Source organism: Balaenoptera borealis (genome assembly GCF_965194805.1).
Source record: "Balaenoptera borealis genome assembly, chromosome: 8".
NCBI lineage: Eukaryota > Metazoa > Chordata > Mammalia > Artiodactyla > Balaenopteridae > Balaenoptera > Balaenoptera borealis.
The window spans coordinates 86,932,789-86,954,122 of record NC_138865.1 but is presented as its reverse complement, the minus strand read 5'-3'; the positions used below and the strand labels follow the sequence as shown (position 1 = coordinate 86,954,122).

The 21,334-nt window shown below is 53.8% G+C and overlaps 1 protein-coding gene across 1 annotated transcript in view; it reads left to right on the top strand.

Annotated features, from left to right (window-relative positions):
• The window catches only part of PAX5 (paired box 5), a 185,388-nt gene that overhangs the window by 138,193 nt on the left and 25,861 nt on the right, over positions 1 to 21,334 (top strand). Inside the window, exon 8 of the mRNA XM_082402370.1 lies at positions 4,707 to 4,808. Within this exon, the coding sequence (XP_082258496.1) occupies positions 4,707 to 4,808 (102 nt within the window). The remainder of the gene's footprint in view (positions 1 to 4,706; positions 4,809 to 21,334) is intronic.

Genomic DNA, 21,334 nt, shown 5'->3' with positions numbered 1-21,334 from the left:
CAAATCCCCCTCCACATGGGGTTGTACAATTTTGCATTTAATTTGCATTTCTAGTATTATGAGTAAACTGAACGTCTTTTCAATTTGTTTGTCATTTTACATATATATATATATTTTTTTTTTTTTTGGTGAGTTTTATGTTCATGAATTTTGCGCATTTTTCTACAGGATTTTTGTTCTTTTCCCTTTGATTCTTATGTGCTCTTGATATATCGGGATAGTAGCCGTTTATCTACGGTATATGCTGCAAATAATTTCTTCCAGTCCGCCATTTATCATTTGACTTTGCTTATTTTGTTTTTACCAGGCAAGAGGTTTTTGGTCTGTTTTATTAAGTAATCCATTTTATCAATCTTTTCTTTTATTGTATATTTTTTCCTTAAAGATAATTTTATTTGGTTTCAGAAACAGTTTAATAGTATGTCCTTCCTACATTTTTGGTGTCAAATGACTTTTTCTTTTTCAAGATGATGGTGATGATAGATGGCAAGAATAAAAAATAACAGTGCTATTGAGATATACTTCACATACCATACAATTCACCCATATGAGGTGTACAATTCAATGACTTTTAGTGCACTCACAAAATCATGCAACCATCACCATGACCAATTTTAGAACATTGCACCCCCCCCCCAAAAAAAGACCTCATATCCATTAGCAGTTCCTCCCTTCCCCCTGTTTCCCACCCCCAGACTAAGGCAACCACTAATCTACTTTTTGTCTCCATAGATTTGCCTATTCTGGACATTTTATATTAATAGAATCATACAATATGTAGTCTTTTGTGGCTGGCTTCTTTCACTTAGTGTAATGATTTCAAGTTCATCCATGTTGTAGCATGTATCAGTACTTCATTCCTTTTTATTGCCAAATATTCCATTGTATGGATACACCATATTTTCTTTATCCATTCATCAGTTGATGGATACTCGAATTGTTTCTACTTTTTTTTTTTTTTTTTTAAATTTTATTTATTTATTTATTTATGGCTGCGTTGGGTCTTCATTTCTGTGCGAGGGCTTTCTCCAGTTGCGGCGAGTGGGGGCCACTCTTCATCGCGGTGAGCGGGCCTCTCACTGTCGCGGCCTCTCCCGTTGCGGAGCACAGGCTCCGGACGCGCAGGCTCAGCAGTTGTGGCTCACGGGCCTAGTCGCTCCGTGGCATGTGGGATCTTCCCAGACCAGGGCTCGAACCCGTGTCCCCTGCATCGGCAGGCAGATTCTCAACCACTGCGCCACCAGGGAAGACCTGTTTCTACTTTTTGGCTACTATGAATAATGCTGCTTTAAGCATACGTGTACATGTTTTGTGTGGACATATGTTTTTGTTCCTCTTGGAGTGAATTACTGGGTCACATGGTAACTCTACGTTTAACTTTTTGAGGAACTTCCAGACTTTTCTAAAGTGGCTGCACCATTTTATATTCCCACCAGCAGTGTATAAGGGTTCCAATTTTCCACATCTTTCCCAATGCTGTCAAAATCTTTTTGATTATAGCCATTCTAATGGGTATGAAGTGGTGTTTCATTGTGGTTTTGATTTGCATTTCCCTGATAGCGAATTGGCCATTTTTGTATATCTTCTTTAGATGGGATCAGGGTTTTAAAGCATATGTAACAGCGGCAGAAACCGTTGAGGTTCAGATGTGACCAAAGAACAGCCCCTGTTGAAGAAAGAACCAAATCCCAGGAGACAGGAGAGCTGGATTCCAGTCCCAGCCTTGCCTCAAATCAGTAGAGTGTCATGGGCAAGTCCCTTCCCTTCTCAGGAGCCTCTTATCCATCTCAGGCAGACAGGTGGGGTGTGGACCTCGTGCGGCTTGGCCCCAGGAGCCCCCTGCACCAGGCAGCCTCCTATCAGGATAATGCCTGCATCTTTCAGGAGGCAGATCTGGCCTCCTGCTGGTGTGGTCCTGGCTCCCACCTCAACACATATATCACAAAAACCGTGTAGTTGAATTTCCTTCTGCATGAGGGAGCCAGTAAGCCATGGTGACGCTGTGGCCTGAAGGCAGGGCTCAGCCTGCTGTCCCAGCTGACAGTCGGATGGACAGAAGCACAGCCAGGTACCTGTGCAAGGCAGTGGAGTGGACTGGCTAAACATATGGTCTTTGCCACTGGATTGCTTGGGTTCAAACCCTGGCCCTTACTGTGCAGCCCTGGACAAATTACTTGACCTTTCTCCGTCTCATTATCCTATAAAGTGGGGAAAGTATCGGTACCTTACCTCATAGGGTTGTTGAGGGTTAAGTGAGTTAATGATTTAAAAGACGGAGAATAGAGCCTGGTGTTTACAATTTCTATGTAAGCGTTTGTGGTTTGTTGTTGTCATCAGGGTGTTTGTGGTTTGAGTCTGGGGCCGGGGCCAAGTGGGTGCGCCACGGGTCGGTAGGGAAGCCGACGCATTAGAGCAGCCCCAGCCTGCGCTCTCTCTACATGTTTCACAGTCTGGCCCCTGGCACCACGATCTTGCACCGAGTATTCTGACACTTGTGCTCACTCTGCTTCCTGAGACATCTTTTCAGTGGCCCTTGGGTCACCAAATCTCTGTAGCAAGTGTGGAGAAGACTGTGTTGGGCCTGGGTGCTCCCGCAACCCCCAACAGGATGCTGCTTAAGATAGAGGTGGCTCCTGGGCTGATGTTAGGAAACATGGGCAGACGTACCTGGGCCAGTTGCTCCCCTCTCCCTGCCGTGGGTCTCAGTTTTTCCGTCTGCAAAATGGCACAGGGGTTGGTCAAGAAGAGCTCTGCGAGCCCTTGACCCCAGATGGAGGGGAATATTATGGCCTCCAGAGAGTTCCTGCTTCTCTAGCAGGGCCACGCCTTTTGTTCACTTAAACGTTTGTAGGCCTCTGCCATTGCAGCCTTAGGGTACAAAGACTTGATCCTGGAGCTTAGACTGTGCAGAAAGGAGCTGCCGTGGAGGGCTGTGGTTGCTGGGTCAGAAGAAGGAGGGGATGCGGGGGGGCCGGGAGGGGGCAAGCCTCTTGAAATCACCATGTAAGTGTGGTCAGTTCTGTCAACCCCACTTTTCTGTCTGATCTCAGCTCTCATGGGGAGTCACGTGCAGTTCGGGGGGCGATCAGGACTCCGGGAGGTAAACCCTGGGGCACCTGCTGTGCTGCAGCAATGCCGCGTGTGAAGAGACACGAGCCATGCTTGTCACAAGCCAGATGCCCAGTCCAAAGCCAGGGAGGTGCTGAGCAGAGGGAGGGGGCCGGGGGCCTGCTGTCGAGCAGCTGCCTTGTGCTCTGTAAGGGTCCGGAAGACAAGCAGAACCTGTGAAACGAGGCAGCCTCTGGGCACTGGCTGGACAGTCTTTGAGTGACTGGCACTGGAAGCGCTGTTATTTCATATGGGGGACCATTTATAGGCTCATACCACACGCTGCCTTGGATTCTCTGGGCGGCATTGGTCAGAGGTGGTCCCTCCTCTTGGGCCACCTGCTAGCGGTGCGGGAGCTCAAAGTCGTCTACCTGTGTCCTGCTGGTAGCACCCCACTGGGCCCTAGGGGAGGCTCCTGGGCCCCAGCCTGGCTCTGCAGGGTCAGGTGCTGGTCCCCCACACCGCTGGACCTCTTCTGGCCTTCCCGGTCCTCAGTGTCCACATCCAGAAGAGGTCAAGGTTCCGCCCTCTCTCCCTCCCTCATCCCAAGGGCACCTGATTTCCCACCCATTTCCCAGGATGGCTGACAGCAGGGGCAACCCTTTCTTTTAGGGGCAACTGCCAATTCCACCCACCAGGGTAGGGTCTCGTCCTCAGAGCTCAGCAGGTAATCACTGAACAGTCCCGTCTCCCAGGGTCTGGATTGCTGGTCTGTGCGTGAGCACCTTGGTACATACATGTGACTGGCAGTGTTTGAAGAGCTGTAGCCCCGCTCTTTCCCTGAGCGGCAAACCTCAGTGGCACTTCCCTTACAGAGTTCTACCACTTTGGGGTTTTCTTCCACACGACCTGGAACCCAGACCACTTGGCTGCTGCATTCATTCACACATTTATTCATGAAGACCTACTATAGATGCTAAGCCCTGTGGTGGAGGCAGGTGTTCTGGGTGCTGAACGAGGGGTCGCCCCTGCCCTCAGGAGCTGACAGCCTGCAACGAGGTGGACATGTGCCCACTGGATGTCTGCCTCCAAGGGCTGAGGCCGTAACCTCTATGTCCCAGAGTCCAGAACAGTGTCTGGTGTCAGGAGGTGCTTCCTGCACCATCACTGAATGAATGACAAGCTCTAAGCCCAAAGAGGAAAAGTTCAGTGAGGACCAGATACGGGCCTGAGGCAGGCAGAGCCCCGCCCACTGTCAAGGAAGAGGAGGAGGGAGGCGGTTGAGCTGGTCTTTGAAGGAGGCTGGTGTTGGGCTGTGTGCAGAGGGCACAGCAGAAGAAAAGGTGTGGGATGGAGAAGTCCAAGCCCTACTTGGGGAGTAGAGAGCAAGGGGAACTGGTCAGAGCTCCAGTTTCCCAGGGATGTGGCAGAGCCATCCCTGCTTCCTGCTGAGTGGAGCCTGGGCGGCTGGAGGGGTGGGTAAGCGTGTGTGTGTGTGTGTGTGTGCGCGCACGCGTGCATGCACATGCACGTGGACTGGGGGCACATTGGTGTTAAGCATCCAGACGTGACAAATGTGCAGATGTCCAGGGAGCTGTGGACATGAGCAGCTGGCCGTGGAGATGCTCACCCTGTGATTTGTTGCTTTGATTCCTCAGGCCGCGACTTGGCGAGCACGACCCTCCCCGGGTACCCTCCGCATGTCCCCCCCACCGGACAGGGCAGCTACTCAGCGCCGACACTGACAGGGATGGTGCCTGGTGAGTTTGCGCTCTCTGCGTCTCTGTAGCAGGCGACGTTCGGGGTTCCGGGGGGCATCCCCGCAAACAGCCCAGATGACCTCTCTGCTTCTGAGAAGTGGACCGGAATAAATGAGGCAGAGGTCTGCACTCTCGGCCTCTTTCTCTGCAGCTGGGTTGGCAGTGGGGCTGGACCAGCCAGCGGCAGCACCTGGGAGGACATCAGAGAGAGGGGGTCCCTTGACTGTCGCTCAAACACCCCTCACTGCCTACACAGGGAGCCTGAACACGGAGGGGGACGGGACTTGGCCGAAGGTCAGAGAGGGGCCGGGACGTGCCTAAGTCACCCATCAAGTAGGAGGCTGAGCCACGACTAGAAGCCATGACCCAGCGTGAACCACCCTTAGACCAGGCAGGAGGGCCCCTGCTCTGGAGCCACCTCCACGCTGCAGGGGCAGTGTCCCCCGATCCATGGACTGGGGAGTCTGCAGGCCAAGGGGACGTGCCCATCTGGTGCCCATACCCCTCCTTCTAGCCCACCCAGGGGTCCTGCCCAAACAGCCCTAAGCCTCTTCCAGCCCCCTCCCAGCCCACGTCACAGACGCGTGCACCCCAGGGCCTGAGGACCGACTCTTCGCGACGGTGTGGACAGAGCTTGGACGTGAAGGCTGGGCGTCCACACCTGCGTTCGAGGCCGGGGTGAGGATGAGTGGGCTGGGCATGGGAAAGGAAGCTAGGCAGACCAGAGCTCGGGCGGGCTTTCCCCACACAGCCAGAGCCCGGCGCAGGCGCCAGGGAGTCCCAGAATTCTAAATTCGCTCCTGGCCTTCCAGGGTATTACGAAGATGTATTTTACAAGGTAGGAGGACAGAGCATATTTCATTTAACGGTTTGTTAGCTTGATTTATGACTTTTAAATATGAGACATATGGAAAATGGCCTCCGTGCGTACTCTTGCCCTGGGCCTTGCCAACGCTGGGGAGGCCTGCCAGGTTCACGCCTGCAAAGCCTTTGCCTTTTCTGCTGCCAGGATGGGCCGTGGCAGAGCACAGGGAGACACCATGCTCAGGGCAAGCGGAGGCGGTGGGACACATGCCCTCCTGCCCCCCACTCCACCCCCACTCATCTCTCAGCCCTCAGCAAATAGGGCAGCCTTAGGAGATGGACCCTGCCCCTCGCGTCTGTGGAGCCCTTTGTCAAGTGCAGAGTGCTTGCCCAGGAGCCCTTTGGTGTTACAACCTTGTGAGGTGGGCAGGGTCCCGAGGGTCAGAAGGAGACTGAGACTCAGAGAAGTTAGGGAACTGCCCAAGGCTGCAGAGCTTGGTGGTGGGAGATCTTGAATCTGGGTCTTCTGCCCTCCAGTTCAGCACTCCTGTCCTCTGCCATCGTGTACGTTCAGTCTGTCAATGCACGCTTTCAGTGATAGCAGAGGGGGAGGCGGCAGCCCTGGGCCCTGTCCCGAGAGCACATTGGCAGGTGAAGCAGACGCCACCCGGCTGGCCCTGCTGGCTCCCTGCTGCCAACCCCAAAGAGGCCGAGTTCAGAGGAGCAGCTGAACTTTCCCGAGATTATCCACACAGAGCCTGCCCTCCAGCCCCTGGGATTCTTCCAGCTCTAATTACCAGGCTCAGGATACAAACGGCTGGGGGCCTGGCAGAGCCCCCAGCGGGAACCGATGCCCATTAACAGTGGCAGCAGGAATCACAGGCCTGCACAAGGGTACAGTCTAACCAAACCTGCCGGCAGCAGCTGGACTGGGGCAGCCACAGGGGCCAGCCGGGTGGTGTGGTCCCCTGGGACTCTGCAGAGAGGGAGGGTGCACAGTGAGGAGGAAGGAAGACAAGCATTTTGGCGGGGGAGCCCCACGTCTCCCTCCTCCCCCTTTTCCTTCTCTCTCTGCTTTCTCTTCTCATGCAGCTCGGCACTCCTTCAGTGCCAGACCCGGCGTCAGGGCTGGGACTCCACGCTCAGCAGGCAGGTCCTCAGTTCCTGTTCCTCAGTGTCCAAACCAGCATCACATCTCTGGGACTCTGTCTCCAAAATGATTTCCAAACTCATTCTTGGAAGGCTTCATGGGGCAGTGCTGGCCCGCATGCATGGTCTTTGCTGGAACTGCCCAGAGTCGGCCCACAGCAGAGACAGCCCACCTTTCAGCAGAGCAGGTCCCGGGCCTGTCACTCAGGCATCACCATAGTCTGGCCTCAACTTGCCTTTCTGGCCAACTCTCCCAGCCCGTCCCCCTCCCTGACCGCTCGCTGGTCCCCAGCAGGCCTCTCAGACCGGTCAGTGTCCCTCCTTATTCTGTGTCTCTGGCTTAGACCACCTCCTGCCTCAGCCTGTTGGGATCCAGCTTCACCCTCCAGGGCTGGGCATAAGCATCACCGCCTCTGATGCCTCTGGTGAGGCCCTGCTCTGGGGACAATGCTGTACATTTGTTTGTTATGCCACGTGGACCAATTAGCTTTGCCACCAGGAGGTGGGCTCACTGAGGCCAGGCCTCTGCCTTAGTCGTCCTCTGCACCCCTCATAGCCCATAACACGGAATAGGTGCTTTTTTGTGAGCGTTGGCTGAGGGCAGGAGGGAGGGAAAATTAACATTGACCCGCATATGAGTTTCCTGTGGCTGCTTTAACAAATCAGCACAAACTCGGTGGCTGAAAACAATAGAGAAATTTCTCTCACAGTCCTGGAGCCCAGAAGGCTGAAATCGGTATCACCAGGCCAAAATCAAGGTGTGGGCAGGGCTGTACTCGCTCTGGAGGCCTCAGGGAAAGACCCGTTCCTTTCCTCTGCTACCTTCTTGCGGCTCCTGGCGTTCCTTGGCTTGTGGCTGCATCATTCCAATCTGCAACTCTCTGCCCCATCTTCACATCACTTCTCTGTGTGTGTGTGTGTGTGTGTGTGTGTGTGTGTGTGTTATCAAGTCTCCCTCAAGCTCTCTCTTGTAAGGATACATGTGACTGTATTTAGGGCCCACCCAGATAATGTGAGGTAATCTTCCCATTTCAAGATCCTTGACTTAATCACATCTACAAGGACCCCTCCCCCCACTTTTTTTGGTCGTATACGTAATGTGCCCTGGTTCTAGGGATTAGAATGTGGATATACCACAACCTGTTTCAGGGTTTCAACTTTGTAGTTGTTCAGATTTCTGATTCATAACCCCTGGGGCTTCTGGATCTGGGAGGCATTCATTCAATTGTGACTGCAGGCGATACCATTTCTAGACCCCCAAGGGCATGTTGGCAGCGTTTGGAGAAACAAGCTGAGCAAGGTTTTAGGAGAATCGTTTATCCTGCTTTTGTATCTCTGAGGCTGTTACACAGCGATGGTCTGTTTCGCTATATGGAACAGTCCCCCCTCCTCGCCTGGCAGTGAATCCCGAGGGAAACTGAAATCTTCTGAGCTGTTTTTCCTACCCTAGGTTTTGGGAAACATTTGGCTGCCCCCGCTTCCATTTATAAAGGAGGCTTCCATGGATAAGTTCTGCTTTTAGGACAAGTTGAGGAGGGATCATGTCCAGGGAACACTTGGGCAGTTGAACTTTGGGGCCTGGAAAAATCGTACATTTTTCTGTACTGCCAGCTTGGTGGCTTGGACTCTTGTTTATTTCGAATTTGACTCCACCATCAGGGGTTGTCTGCCCTTTCTGGTTCCAGGGTGTTTTCACACCTGCAAAACAGGGCTGCTTGGTTTTCTCTAGCGTTGGTAGATTCAGTTCCTGTGGCTCTGCTAACCCCGCGTAGCCCTTTGCTTCGTCGATTAAAGCAAGTGCGGCACATCACGCCAGCTCAGAGTGGAGACAGTTTTCAGGTTTTATCTTCATCAAATGCCAAAAGTTTTGCACCAAAGATTCCATAGTGTCTTGAGCAGTATAACTAGTTGATTCCCACCTGAAGATATTTGCACAACCTAACAGATATCGACATGGCATTTGAAACTCTTAAAAATTCTAGGCTGGGGGAAAGAAGGGGGCGTTCACTGCCCTTTGGCTTCAGTGAGTCTAAGAAGGAAAGTAACCAACTGTCTTTGAGATGAACCTGGGCGCCCCCATGTATCCTTTACTGGACTCCTCTTTGGGGGCTTCAGGCCAGAGTGCCAGGAAATCCTGTCGTGTTTGCCTTCCCTGTGCTGCAGCAGACGAGCAGCTGTTTGATGGGAGGCCCTTGAAGGAGCCTGGCAGGCTCCTCTGCCCTGGGCGCCCTACTTGCCATGGATTGGTGTACATCACTTCTAGATGCCATTCAGTTAAATTGCTCAATCAACTGATGGCTTTCTTGAAGAAGTGGGAGGTGAGGGTCAGGGTGGAGCAGACCCCTGAGGCCAGTGAGGCCGTCTGGGCAGGCACAGGGCCCCGGATTCCAGCGGGAGGAATGACGGCACCTGCTCCCCTCACACGGCCAGTTTCCTCTGCTTAGCGCGCTCAGCCCCCTCTGCTGCTGCCGCTGCTGCCGACTGGCCCAGCCTGCCTGGCGCCCTCTCGCCCCCGCGGTATCACCTCCTCAGAGGGGCTTCCCCATCACCAAATATGTGTTAGTTTCCTCGCTTCTGTGATGAGTTACCACAAACTAGTGACTTAAAACAATGATAATTTCTCATCTTACGGCTCTGGAGGTCGGGAATCCAAAATGGGTCCCCCTGGGCTGAATGCCAGGTGTGCCTTCTGGAGGCCCCAGGGGAGAATTGTTTCCTTGCCTTTCCCAGCCTGTAGATCCTCTGCATCCCTTGCTTTGGGGCCCCACATTGGGCTGAGTCTTGATCGTGCCTCCATATTCCAGGTTTGCTCTCTCCTGGCCCTCTCTTCCCGTTAGAAAGACCCTTGTTGTTTTATTGGACTCACCTGCTTAATCCCGGATAATCTCCATATCTTCAGGTCAGCTACCTTAATTCCCCCTTTGCCATATAACCTAACACGATCCTGGGTTCCAGGGATTAGGACGTAGACATCTCTGGGGGATGGCGGTGTTATTCTGCCCGCCACACCATCTGAACCAGAACCCCATCACGCCCCTCTCAAAGCATCCTGTTCTTTTCATTTGTGATACTAAGCACAATGGAAGGGATTTAATTAGCAGTTTACTCCTTCTTCATCCAGTTTCCTCTCAGGTCTATACAGTACAGAAGGGTCATACAGCACACAAGATTCTGTCTGTTTTGTTCACTGCTGTGTCCCTGGTTCCTGGCAGAGTGCCTGGCCCGTAGCAGCACTCAGGCAACAGTAGATGAGATACAAAAGGTGGTGGAGAGGGGTGGTGGTGGCGATGAGGGCTGGGCTGCCAGGGAAAGCTCAGCCCAGTGTTGGAACACTGCCGCCAAGGAGGCTGGGCTGCCCGAGGGCCCGCACTGGCAGCCACGTGGTGAAGCAGGGAGACTGAGTGGTTAAGAGCATGGGCTCTGGAGCCAGACTGCCTGGTTCTGAGTCACCGTCCTGCTTCTTACTAGCTGTGTGACGTGGGGCAAGTTACGTAACTTCTCTAGACCCTAGTTTCCTCCTCATCTATAAAATGGGAATGATGATGATAATGAGAATGAGATGTACATGTAAATGATGTACAGTTGGCTCTCTGTATCTGTGGGTTCTGCATCCATGGGTTCAACCAACCATGGATAGAAAATACTTGGAAAAAAATTCCAGAAAGTTCCACAAAGCAAAACTTGAATAGTGTCAGCAACTATTTACATAGCACTTATATTGGAGTAGGTGTTACAAGTAATCAAGAGATGATTTAAAGTATACAGGAGGATGTGTGTAGGTTATATGCAAATATTACATCATTTTATAGAACAAACTTGAGCATCTGTGGATTTTGGTATCCGAGGGGGTCCTGGAACCAATCCCTGGCAGATACTGAGGGACGGCTGTAATAAATGTAAAAACTCTTAGAACTTTGCCTGGCACGTATTAAGTGCAATGTAAGCATTAATTATTATTATTATTCATGATTGCTGTTATTTATACAGGGGTCTGAGCTGGGTGCGGTGGTAAGGAGAGAAGCCTAGCAGGCATGCCTAAAGCTGGCCTGGCCCAGCTGGCATCAGATGAAGAGCTCTCCAGCAGAGCCCACAGCCCATGGATCCCATGGATCAGTGGGAGATCCAGTTAGAGAAGAATCCAGTCACAAACAAGAGCATTGCCAAGCAGGAGTAAGGCAGACTCTGAGTGCCAGGCCTGGAGAAAACGGAGAGGCACCTGGGGTTGGTCCAGTTGAGAAAGGTGTCCTGGTAAAGAGGGCCATGAGCTGGGCTGTAACCGGAGTATCCTTGGCCGTCTGAAGAAGAGGGTGGGGCAGGGGGCTGAGAGTGGGTCCCGCCAGCGACTGGAGGGGGTTCACGTGGGCGGGAGCATGGCCCAGACAGCCCAGCTGGGTAAGTGGGGTTGACAGGAAGGGGAGATGGTTGAGGAGGAGGCCGGGGGCCAACAAGGTTAGGATCTGAACTTGTCAACTTTGGAGACCAAGCAGACATCCTGGTGAGGTGCTCTGCAGACAGGTGGTGAAGCAGATCAGGAGCACAGGGGCAAAGTCTGCCCAGAGAGAGACGTGGAATTGTCCCAAGAGAAGTAGGGGTCCCGTGGAAGGAGTGTGGCTTCGGCACTGATTAGCTGTGGGACTATGCATGAGCTCTGTGACCTCTCTGAGCTGCCCTGCCTGCTGTTTTGGAGGAGCATTTGAAATGAAGGTTTGCAGTTACTGAGGCACCAGCCGTGTCAGGTAGAAAGGGTACTGAGGTCTGGAGGGGAGGAGAGGAGGGCTTCTTTTGTCTGTCTGTAGCAAGCCCCTCCCTGACTGAGCATTGCTTGCTCTGTGAAAGGCCTCTTGAGGGGTGGGGGCCCGGCACCTGGCGGGGAGGCAGAAGCTTGGATTCTGGCCGAGCTCAGCCAGGGCCTCACAGTGTGGTCTGACACGCCATTTCCACTCTCTGGGCCTCGCTCAGTCTGTAGAGCAGGGACCATACACTCTGCACAGTTCCATAGGCATGGCCGGGACCCATGGATGGGAGTCAGAGGGACACCTTCTTCAGCCTTGTATAGAGACCCTTCTCCAAAATTAGAACTGAAGGTATGGGAATGGGCAGGCTTGGGAGGGGCCAGCAGAAGCCAGGGAGGACTTGGCAGAGGGGCTGGAGCATCAGGTAGGAGACTGGATCAGTGCTTTGTCCCCAGGTGCCTCCCCTGGCCCAAGCATCAGAGTGTTTGCTTAGGGGATGAATGGCCTTTGTTTTTAGGTCTTACTTCCCCCTGACCAGGGCTCCTGCTGGTCCTGTGGCCTGGGCACTTTCCAAGCTCCCTCCACACCTTTCCAAGCCCGCCCTGGGCTTGTGGTGCACACCTGTTGCTCGTTCCTGACTCTTTGCTGCCCTCTAGTGGCCTCCAGTCACTCTGCCACACCGGGAACGTAGACCCCAAGGAATGACAGGCACAGCTAGGATGAAATGGCAGGTGGCCATTCATTTGTCCATTCATTCATTCTCAGACAGTTCCTGAGAGACACTGGGTGCCCGTTCTGGGCTAGGTGTGGTGTTACAGACACAGCCCCTGCCCTCAGGGAGCTCAAAGTCCAGTTGGGGAGACAGATATAAGAAAAAATCATCCCTGCATGCTGTGTTTAGAGCTAAAATCTAGGAATGTGCTGAGGAAATAAAGGAGAGAGACTGCTAGGTCTGCTGCGGCAATGGGGTGGAGTGGGGGAAATCAGGGAAGGCTTCCCCGAGAAGGTCATTTGAGCTGCACATTGAAGGGTGAGTTTGTCAGTCTGAGAAGTTGGAGGGGCATTGCTGGGTGAGGGACTATGTGTAAGAAGACCCAGAGACTTAACCCCTGGAAACCTCTGTGGCACGAAGTGCTGCAAACAGCAGCCTTGACAGATGGCGGGCTTGGCCTAGGAAGATCTGGACATGAGTCAGAGGCAAGGCTGCTGTGCCTTCGTAGAATGGAGAATGAGGGGTTTGGAGTGGCCTGATCTGGACAGTGCATGTGACTAAAGCCCCATGTGAACCCTGCATTGAGATGACGCTGGAACTGGGGAGAAACTCCATGTGGGCTTTATGAGTGCTTTGCCGCATTGGGGAAGAAAAGAATTGCAAAAGCAAAGGCTCAGAGATGGAAAGCACGCTGGGGCATGAAGGTCCTACTGGAACTTAGGAGGCTTGGGTTTTGATTCCAGCTGCCAGACACTCACAGTGTGACCTTGGGATGTGGTCTTGGGACTTCCTGCTTTCTCTTAAAACAGGAGGCAGGGGGTGAGAAGATTGAATTAGATGCTCTGTAGGGGGCTTTCTGGTCCTGCCACACAAGGGCTTCTAAATCTGTGATGTCCCTGCCTGCTGGTATCACCCCTCAGCTGAACTGGAGGGCTCCCGAGCCTTGCCACCTCTGTTTGACGTGGGCAGCAATTTCCCTTCCAGTTTCCATTCAGCTCTGGGGCTGGGACATGCTAACGCAATGGCCCCTGGGCTATCGTATATAATTGGGTAATCACTTCCAAGGAGTGGAGCTGAAGGAAGGGTGCCTCAGAATATGCTAATCCCATACACCCATAGCTGTGTCCCCTAACACTGCTGTGACAGGCGAGGAAGGCTTTCAGGCATCCCACCTGGGATGGGTTCTTACAGACTTTGGAGTCTAGAACCTCAGGGCAAGAGAGGCAGCAAAGATGACCATGGTTGTTCCCTCATCTAAGCAGAGCGTCCCTTTGGGGAGCACAGAGGTGGGAGGCAGGGCACCTCAGCCTTTTCTCACACACGTCAGGCCCATGGCAAGGACAGGCTGCCCAGGAAGTGGCCACAACTGGGGGAGCTCGGAGCGGGCACTGAGGACACCTTCACCTCCTCTAGGCTACTCTGGGTCCCACCCTCTTGTTAGTTTCCCCATGTCTGCTCCATCCATTCATCCATCCGTCCATCCATCCATCCATCCATCCATCCATCCATCCATCCAATCCACCCCCCACCCCATCCTTCCTTTCCTCTTCCCTCCCTCCCTTCCTTCCTTCCAACATTTATTGACCATCTACATGTGCCGGGCATAGCCTAGGGATGTGAGGGGGAGAGCCATGACCTTGTCCATGGGACATGGACACGAAAAGTTCTCAGTCTATAGTGCATACAGGCGAGTCAGTAGGGTCTATGGGGACAGGGGTGGCAACAGGTAACCCCAGGGACTCTGGGAGCACAGAGCACAGAGAAGGGGGATCCAGCCTAGAATGGGGATGTCAGGCATAGAAGGCTCCAGAATTTCCCTATAGGGGGGTTTGTTAGGGGGCGGTGGGCATGTCTGAAGCAGCTTTTGCATAGAGTTTTGCTAAAATTGAGCAGACACCATTGTCCACATCAAAGAATGGGGAGACCAGGGGCAGAGCTAAAGCTTCCCAGTGGTGCTGCCCTGGGTCAGGGGAAGAATCTAGGAAGAGGCGATTCTCAGGCTTGATGTTGTTGGAGCAGCATGTTAGCTGGTGGGAGGTGGAGTGAGGAGGGGGAAATGAATGCTTCAGTCTGGGGAAGGGATAGTGAATATAAAGGTTCTGAGGCATGCTTAGCTTCTGTACATACTGCAGTCCTTCCAAAAACCAAACCAAATCTACTGGGGTCATCTTTGTTCTCCTACCTTTGATCCACTGGAATCCGCAGCCCTTGTCTCTAAAACTTCATCAGCTGTCAGCCCTCAGCTGGATGGACTGCCACCACTAAGCCTGTGGGTCACTCCACCTGCGACGCTTCTCTCCTGAGAACTTCTGGCAGCCCCCAGAGCTTTCGGGGGCAGGGAGAGCAGTGGGGCTTGGCTCGTGCCCTCCAAAAGGAAAATGCTTTGGAATAAAGCCAAATTACCTCCGTCCATAAGTTAATTCCACCAACAAGCCTGGCCTCAACACACATGGTGCTTTACAGTCTATAAGGGAGGCATGCCTGTCACCCCCAGTGGCAATTTGAAAGCACCTTTGAAAAAAATTTTTATTTATTTATTTTTGGCTGCGTTGGGTCTTCGTTGCTGCACGCGGGCTTTCTCTAGTTGAGGCGAGGGGCTCTCATTGCAGTGGCTTCTCTTGTTGCGGAGCACGGGCTCTAGGGTACGCGGGCTTCAGTAGTTGTGGCACACAGGCTCAGTAGTTGTGGCTCGCCAGCTCTAGAGCGCTAGCCAGTAGTTGTGGCGCACGGGCTTAGTTGCTCCGTGGCATGTGGGATCTTCCCGGACCGGGGCTTGAACCCGTGTCCCTTGCATTGGCAGGCAGGCGGATTCTCAACCACTGCACCACCAGGGAAGTCCTGAAAGCACCTCTGAGGTTGGAATGTTTATCCCCATTTCAGAGGCAAGCGAGCTGAGTTCAGAGAGGTGCCGTGCCTCACCAGGGTGCACAGACAGTCAGGGGAGCAGCTAGGCCTGGTGCCTGGAACTCTGGTTCCGAGTTTACCCAGCCCCTGGTGCCCATAGAGAGTGAGAGGGAATGGGCTCTGGGCCCTGGAAAAGGCCTTGGTTTCCTCGGTGCTCCCTCAGGGCTGTGGATGGCCTTCCTGACCCAGAGATCTTTTATGGCTTGGGAGAAGTCCTTCCCAGCTGGGACACCCGGGGACCACACTTCAGGATCCAGTACGTCCCCTTCTACTGCCCATCTTCACCTGTCCACGTCTCAGCCATCCTCCTAGGCCCCGGTCAAGTGCTCTCCTTCACAGGAAGCCTACGCCCCCCACCCCGGGGCTCATCTCTCCCCTGAGCAGCGCCAGGGCACTGCCCATGGTCCGCCTCGCTCAGAGCTGGAGTGACCGGGCTCTCCCAGCTCCTGGTTGCTCCTCTTGCAGTCCTCCACCTGCCCAGTCCCTGCACACAGTAGGCGCTCCATGGATATGGGTGGGATGTATCTGAATCGGGCACGTGCCCTCCCGACCTTGTCTGGTCCATAGTCGGGGACTTGGAGCCCGACTGTATAATTAAACGGGGCTTCAGCTCGACTTACACACCCTGGCTCGCTCTTCCCATATTTGCTCTGGCTCCTCACTGGAAGACGCTGAGACAATGGCCCTTGTTACCCTCTGTTTGAGTTATTTATTTTTTTCACTTTTGCCTCCTTCCCCTCTCGGGGGACTCGCCTCTCGCCCTCATCCCTCATGTTTTCCCTTTCACTTGACTGTCACTCTCATTGTCCTCCCGGGGCCGGGAACGCAGGGTGACAGGCAAGGGGAGCCCAACCGGGCCGGGGAGGCTGGAAATATAGTCATTAATGGGACCTGAGAAGCCCAGATGTCCTCCCTGAATGCGGGTAATTTGTTTTTAATGAAAAACCACGCGGTGACCCTGAACAAATGAATTTTCTTTATAAGGAGTCTATGTGCAACGGCACAGATAAAGGACCCGAATCAGGGAGACTTAGATCCAGGGCTGAAAGAAAGAGAGAAAGAGAGAGGGAAGGAGTGGGAATGAGAGCAAGACATAAAAGAGGGGGGAAAGGAAATTTTAAGATGACAACTGTGTTATCATGTCCTTCTGTCTGAAGAGCAATCCCAGGTCACACATGCCTTGGGCATTGTCCTGCCAGAGCAGGATGCGTGACAGTTGTGGCCATTTTGAGGTCTTGTTCACAGCAATGAGAAGAACATGAACCACCATCTGGACAGATCTTTACAAAGTACAAGCCTTTTTCTTGTGTGATCTCAGCAGGTCCCCACCATAGCATCAGGAGGGCATGGTTTTTAGCCCCATTTCACAGAGATGAAAACCGAGGCTAAGGTCACACAGCTAGCGAGCGGTCGGGTCCAGATGACAAGGGAAGGACTTTGCCAATTTGGAGTTTGACTCTTAGAAACACAGTGCTTTCTCTGGCAGGACCCAAGAGAAGTGTGCTGCACGGGCAGCTCTGAGATAAGGGGAGGTCCCGGGTCTGCACTGAGGAGTGTTGGATTGAAGCAGATCCCCACAGCCGCAGAACTCTGTGAATATGCAGACTTTCTGAGAGTACTTTGGGTGGGGGGTTCCTAGAAAGAGAACTCCCCAGGAAGGAGTCGGAGCCGTTTGCAGAAATGGCTGCAGGAGAATTGGAATCTGGACAGCAGCTGTGTATCACCTACCACCACCCAGGACCCTAGGAGGGGAACGTAGAGCAGGTACCTGGGGGCAGCAACAAAGGTACTGGTTCAGCAGAGGCCCTGCCCGTGGCGTTGGGGGAATCTGTCTGCCCGCGGGCAAAGCACTGCAGGCAGCTAGCACAGGTCTAGGTTGGGGTGCAGCTGTGGGGTGTTGGGTGCTGATCTGTTCTAACACATGCCTCAGAGAGGGCTGGAGATGGCCCTTGTACACTCTATAGCTACTTCTCCCTTTGCCAGGGATGGACAGGGCTGGACTGACCTTAGAAATCAGCAGGGGAGTGTGCAGATGAGGTCAAGGAAAGGACTTGTTCAAGGTCGTACAGCAAGTCAGAGGAAGAGCCAGGCTGGCTTTCTTTCTGTGGCAGCAGCCTGTCCTTTTGTCCCCCCTTGGGCTGGTGGGAAATACCACACCCTCTCGTTCTTCACCGAAGCAAAAAAAAGGAAGCTTTGTGTCTCCTGACTTCATGCAGGCCTGGCATTCCTGGGGTGGTCCCTGGGTGACCCGGCTCCTAGAACAACTCAAAGCACGACTCTCGCTCCACCCACCCCAACCTTCTCATGTTCTTCCTGAGCCCAGATCTTCCCCAGGCCCTACCTGGTCAGCTGCAAGAGCATCTCCTGGGATGCAGGCTGTGCCCGTCCCCAGGCCGGTCAGAGCTTCAGCCTGGGGCCATGCTGAGGTCCCAACTCCCCCTGCTCTCAGCTTTCCCCACAGAGTCAGGCAGCTGGATGAAAAGAAATGATTGTTTTCTTTCCTGGGTTCAGTTTCCCTCTGGAAGTTGTGACCCAATTAGAAAATCAGACAAATAGAAAAATCTGGCCATGACCCCACCTGCGGTTCTAAAGTCTCGGCTCACATTTAGGTCCCTGCCTCCCATACACCCCTCCGAGAGCCGAGAGCCGGGCCGGCTCAGGCTTCCTCAGCCACCTGGAGCAGACCTTCCTCAGTGCTGCGCTCCTCTGTAACTGATGATTTTTTCCCCACTGACTTCCAAAATGGATTTGAGGCAGCCTCTTGACCTTTCAATAACATCAGCCCGAACCTGAAATCCCTGTCATGAAATCAGAGGACTGCCAGTAGGTCACAGGCAGAGGCCCCGGAGGGAAGCAGTGGGCCCCGCCCACAAGTGCACTGGTTTTTAATAGGGTCCCACCATCCAGCTTTGTGGTCGCCCCGCCCTGCGGCTGGAGCTACCCACTCCGAGCTGCTGGGAGCAGGGAGCTCACTTTCTTGGAAAAGGTTTCTGTCTGGATACATTCCAGAGCATGCTTCCAAAAACATACTTTTAATCAAAAAGAAGGTCACCAGAAAAACTGGGACAAATTGTGATTGTCCAGCAGTGGACAATTATAAATGCCAGGAGGGGTTGCCAGTTGGCAAATAAACTCCTCCGGTGAGGTCTTGGATTAATTACATCACCAGTGAGCTGACCGGGGTCTTTCTTAGTTGTCCTCATTTGTGGGATAAGTTCTGGCCTTCCTCCATTCCTTCCTTCCTTCCTTCCTCCATTCCTTCCTTCCTTCCTTCCTTCCTTCCTCCCTCCACCTCTTCCTTCCCTCCTTCCTTCACTACCTCCCTTCCTAACCTTCCCCCCTTCCCTTATTCCCTCCTCTCTTTCCTTCCTCCCTTCCTCCTTCCTTCATTTACTCTCCCATTCATTCATTCATTCATCAGACAATCCCTGAGCTCCTCCTCATGGGTGCTGAGCCCAGTTCACAGAGTGGATACAGAAATCATTGAATTTCTCAAGACCTCAGAGCATCTATGAGGAGAATCACCCATGTTACCTGCTCAGAATGGAAAGAAACCAGCTTGACTGTGGCAGGTTTGTGGGACCGCTAGGCCCAGGGACTAGGCAGGGACTCCTGGGGGACAGGAGGGTGGGGTTTGGGGGATGCAAGGCTGGACTGCAGACAGGAAGGGATCCCCTGGCCTAAGGCCATTTCACCCTGGGACTCCACGAGAGGCTCCCATGGAAGCCTGGCCCCTCGGAACCTCCGTCCCTGAAGCGGGTGCCAGGCCCATGTGTACAAACAGGGGTTCAGTATTTAAGAGCGGGGAGGAGCAGGGAGCTGCCCTGAATGGCTGCCTGCTTTGGAAATTTCTATGCATTTGTAATAACAAAATTACCATAATTTGCTCGTTAACGCAGCTAGATCAGTCAAGCATTGTTCCAGCGCGGGCAGGGAGGCCGCGGCGCCTCTCTCTGCACACTCTCCACACCCCAGCCAGCCTGCCAGCCCGTTAGAGCGCTGGAAATTAGCATGCAAATGGTCCTAATTCGGTGGGCGAGCTGTCAGGCAGTGCCTCTCCGGCCTCGTCTCTGTGAAGGCCCTGACAGCCCGGCTCCGGCGCCGGCCCGCCCTCCTCACTCCAGCCAGGAGGGGCTCCGAGGGGCACCTCCAGACTGACAGCTTGGCGGCCTCCCTCCCTCCGTCAGCGCCATCAGGCCTGGCGGCAGGCTCCCCGGGGAGCAGGCAGGGCCTGCCACCATGCCGGCCAGCCGGAGGAAGCGAGGAAGCGGGCGGGCTGCTGGGGGAGGCCGACCGGTGCTCAGCTCCACCAGCCTTGACTGGATGGAGCTGCGGGGCAGCGTGAGGGTGGAGTGGGGGCCCCTGACCCGGGGCCCAGGGAGCCTCTCAGTGGGTGGGTTCTGCGAGTGGCCCCGTGGGGACCCTGGGGCACTTTCTCCCACCTGCACACCTGTAAGCAGCAAGTCCAAGTCCTGCCTCGCTCTCCCTTCTTTGTCTCCCAGGCCTGACTTAACACATCCCTCTCAGCCTTCGCGTGCCTGGAACATCTCTGTCCAAATCTATGTGTGGAATTCCTCCAGCTGGGAGGGAGATTTGGGGGAGGCTGAGAAGGTGTGTGGGGTGTCTTGGACGCCCTGGCCCAGGACTCGGCACCCGTGGCCTCAGTCCTGCCTCCAGTCACCTTCCCCACTCGGCATTTTTATGGTGGAGACATCTTTATGGTCTTCCTCCAAGGGCTGTCGTGAGCATAAGAGAAGAAGGCCCTGCTTTCTAGAAGTAGCTGACATCTAGTGAGAACGTCTGTGGGCTGGTCATTTCCCAGCCTGCTTGCCCTTCACAGTAACCTCACCAGGTTGGTGTTGATGGTACCCCATTTCCCTGCCAGCGGAGGAGGCTGAGGCCTCAGCTCACACAGAGTAACTTGCCCAAGTGGCAGGGCCAGGGTAGAGTCCAGTCTTGATTGCTCAGAGCCCTTTTAACAAGAGAAAAGGCAGGACCCTGAAAGCCAGATCATGCTTCTGCCTCGACAGTGAAAGGCGTGATGACACCGCCTTGCAGGCAACCTGTGCCTCTTAACAGTGCTTGGCACATTCTTAGTACTAAATAACTGTGGGCTGAACGGAGAGAACCCAGGTGGCCCAGGTTTGACAGTCTTTGGGATCCACTGTATCCACCTTTGTGTTCTCCTCCTGACCTGTGACAGCAGAGTGAAGAAGCTACAGCAGGAGAGAGAGAGGGGAAGCCACAGAACTTATCTTGTAGTTTCCCCCAGGCTGTTTCTCAGGAACTTGCTCCTTCCTCCCGGTGGGTGGATGCAGCCCCACTCCAAGATTCAGGGTATGGCAAGTGGAGAGGGGGCTGGATTTCAGTCCTCACATGCCCAATTAGCTGGTTGCTCTTGTGCAGTGAACAACCTACTCATCCCTACAGGGCTGTCCTTCCCCTTTGTCTGTTTTAAGGGAATCTTATTGGAACTCTTTAGCCTTCAGATAAATGGAGAGGTGAGAGAGACCCTAAGAAACTCAAAACCCCAGCTGGCTGCTGGCTGTCTGGGGGGCAAAGGAGGCTTACGAGCCTGAGTGTCTGCTGCATCACAGCACCACCCGGTACAGAGCCTGGCACAGGGCAGACGCTCAGTGAAGGTTTGAGAAGCCACATTTAATAATGTGTGGACCAAGAGAGGAAGTGAACACACAAACACGTGCAGGGGTGAACTAAAAGCCATCCATCCTGCTTACCTCAGGCCAAAGACTTCAGCCATGGGTGGCTTTTCCTTTCCACCTACTCTTTGGTTTGTTATTTGGGGGCTACGGTGTGAGCCTGATGGAACTTTAGGTCTCCAGGTAGCGACCTCTCAGTAGCTGCTGCTGGGCTGTTCAGCACATGTCTTGGAGAGGACTAGCTCCCCAGACACAGAATCCCAGACTAGGAGGACAGCTCAGGACATTCTCATCCAGGGACCCGGGCACTTCCACAATTCCCCGGATGAGACAGGATGAATGCTTGCAAACTTCATTTCTGCTGGAGGAGGAATTGCCCAGGCTCCCCCTAGTGGAGAATCGGGACACATCGCCCTCCTGCCTGTGGCATTCCTGGTGTGGGCAGGACAAGCAGGACGGCCCCGCCGCCACACCCCTCCTCAGTTTACCCGCAGTTGGTACATTCACACTCTCACAGAATCCTCACCACAAGCCCGTGGGTGCCCTTGGTTATCACTTTTGTTA